This window comes from Emiliania huxleyi (genome assembly GCF_000372725.1).
Source record: "Emiliania huxleyi CCMP1516 unplaced genomic scaffold EMIHUscaffold_322, whole genome shotgun sequence".
NCBI classification, from domain to species: domain Eukaryota; phylum Haptophyta; order Isochrysidales; family Noelaerhabdaceae; genus Emiliania; species Emiliania huxleyi.
In genome coordinates, this window is record NW_005199583.1 from 1 (window position 1) to 2930 (window position 2930).

At 75.2% G+C, this 2930-nt stretch overlaps 1 protein-coding gene across 1 annotated transcript; it reads left to right on the top strand.

The window, feature by feature from the left end:
- Window positions 1-2188, top strand: EMIHUDRAFT_117095 (hypothetical protein; the record flags this gene model as incomplete). Its single annotated transcript, XM_005773890.1, has 2 exons — window positions 1-1291; window positions 1710-2188. Coding segments are annotated over 2 exons (1770 nt in total), but the record flags the coding sequence as incomplete, so codon positions are not given.
- Window positions 2189-2930: the final 742 nt, after the last annotated feature.

Sequence of the window (2930 nt, forward strand, 5' to 3'; positions counted from 1 at the left end):
GTGGACGGCGGCGGCGGTGACGGCGGCACGGGCGGTGGCGGCGGTGACGGCGGCACGGACGGCGGCGGCGAAAAGGGCGAGGCCGACGGTGGCGGAGGCGACGGCGAGGCCGACGGTGGCGGCGGCGAGGGCGAGGCGGAGGGGGGCGGCGGCGACGGCGAGGTTGACGGCGGTGGCGGCGGGGGCGACGCTGAGGGCGGCGGCGGCGAGGGCGAGGTGGACGGCGGCGGCGGCGAGGGCGAGGCCGACGGCGGCGGCGGCGACGGCAAGGCGGACGGCGGCGGCGGCGACGGCGAGGCGGAGGGGGGCGGAGGCGAGGGCGAGACCGACGGCGGCGGTGGTGACGGCGGCACGGACGGTGGCGGAGGCGACGGCGACACGGACGGCGGCGGCGGAGAGGGCGAGGCCGACGGTGGCGGTGGTGACGGCGGCACGGACGGGGGCGGCGGCGACGGCGAGGCGGAGGGGGGCGGAGGCGAGGGCGAGGCCGACGGTGGCGGTGGGGAGGGCGAGGCCGACGGCGGCGGCGGCGAGGGCGAGGCGGAGGGCGGCGGCGGCGAGGGCGAGGCGGAGGGCGGCGGCGGCGACGGCGAGGTTGACGGCGGTGGCGGCGAGGGCGACGCTGAGGGCGGCGGCGGCGAGGGCGGCACGGACGGTGGCGGAGGCGACGGCAAGGCGGAGGGAGGCGGCGGCGAGGGCGAGGCGGAGGGCGGCGGAGGTGACGGCGGCACGGACGGGGGCGGCGGCGAAGGCGACACAGACGGCGGCGGCGGCGACGGCGAGGCGGAGGGGGGCGGAGGGGAGGGCGGCACGGACGGTGGCGGCGGCCAGGGCGACACGGACGGCGGCGGCGATGAGGGCGAGGCCGACGGTGGCGGTGGTGACGGCGGCACGGACGGTGGCGGCGGCGAGGGCGACACGGACGGTGGCGGCGGCGAGGGCGACACGGACGGCGGCGGCGGTGAGGGCGAGGCCGACGGCGGCGGCGGCGAGGGCGAGGCGGAGGGCGGCGGCGGCGACGGCGAGGCGGAGGGCGGCGGCGGCGACGGCGAGGTTGACGGCGGTGGCGGCGAGGGCGACGCTGAGGGCGGCGGCGGCGAGGGCGGCACGGACGGTGGCGGAGGCGACGGCAAGGCGGAGGGAGGCGGCGGCGAGGGCGAGGCGGAGGGCGGCGGAGGTGACGGCGGCACGGACGGGGGCGGCGGCGACGGCGACACAGACGGCGGCGGCGGCGACGGCGAGGCGGAGGGGGGCGGAGGGGAGGGCGGCACGGACGGCGGCGGCGGTGATGGTGGCGACGGCGGCGCGGGCGAAGCGAAGACGTAGAACTTGCACACCGTCAGCCCCGCCGCAGACGGCCGGTTGAGGTAGATGTAGCGCCCCAGCGCGTTGATCTCCACCTCCAACATCACGTTGGACAACACGCTCACGTCCGACTTCACCAGCGCGTTGCCCGTGTACGTCTCCGCCGTCGAGCCGAGATAGATGTCGACGTCCGTCAGCCGCTCCGCGCAGCAGTCGTTGCGGTTCTGCAGCCGCACGTAGCGCACATACACCTCGCTCCCGAGGTCGACGCCCCACGTGTGGCTTGTGTATTGGCCGCACTCGGCCCACGGCCGTCCCGTCGTGCTGTCGGCATATGAAAGATCGCTCACGGGCGCCTGCTTGTTGTAGAAGCTCGAGTCCTGGTACGTGGTGGCCGTGCGAAGGTCGAGCAGCTGCGCTGCTGGTGGCGGCGACGGAGGCGCGGGCGGCGGCGGCGGCGGTGGCGGAGGTGGCGGAGGTGGCGGAGGTGGCGGCGGCGAGGGCGATGCCGAGGGAGGCGGTGGCGAGGGCGATGCTGAGGGAGGCGGCGGCGACGGCGACACGGATGCCGGCGGGGGTGACGGTGATGCTGAGGGTGGCGGGGGCGACGGCGATGCTGAGGGCGGCGGCGGCGAGGGTGAGGCGGACGGCGGCGGCGGCGACGGCGAGACGGACGGCGGCGGGGGCGACGGCGATGCTGAGGGCGGCGGCGGCGATGGTGAGGCGGAGGGAGGCGGCGGCGATGGCGGCGGCGGCGATGGTGGCGACGGCGATGGTGGTGACGGCGGCGGGGGAGGCGGTGATGGTAGCGACGGCGGCGCGGGCGAAGCGAAGACGTAGAACTTGCACACCGTCAGCCCCGTCGCAGACCACGGCCGGTTGAGGTAGATGTAGCGCCCCAGCGCGTTGATCTCCACCTCCAACATCACGTTCGACAACACGCTCACGTCTGACTTCACCAGCGCGTTGCCCGTGAACGTCTCCGCCGTCGAGCCGAGATAGATGTCGACGTCCGTCAGCCGCTCCGCGCAGCAGTCGTTGCGGTTCTGCAGCCGCACGTAGCGCACATACACCTCGCTCCCGAGGTCGACGCCCCACCATTGGCTTGTGTATTGGCCGCACTCGGCCCACGGTCGTCCCGTCGTGCTGTCGGCATATGAAAGATCGCTCACGGGCGCCTGCTTGTCGAAAAGGCTCGAGTCCTGGTACGTGGTGGCCGTGCGAAGGTCGAGCAGCTGCGCTGCTGGTGGCGGCGGGAGCGGCGGTGCCCCCGGTGGCGGCGGGACGGGCGGGGCGGATGGGCCAGGGATGAGCTGCTCCTCGATGGTGGGATTGGTGACGCTCTCCACGGAGACTCCAACCATTGAGCTGAACGCTGAAGCGTCGCTGGTCACGCTCTGCACATTGTCTGCCAGGCTGGAGGCGGCGCTGGCATCGGCGACCACGAACGTGACGTCGACAACCACGCTGCCGCCGGCAGAGACCACGAGCAAGATGGTTTCGGGCAGCACTCCTACCGCGGGTGCAAGGCGCGACGTGAAGTTGTCCTTGTCGAAGGCTTCGATCGAACCCGCCACCGTCACAGATAATTTCACAACATTCCGCCTGACCCAGCCGGGGTGCAA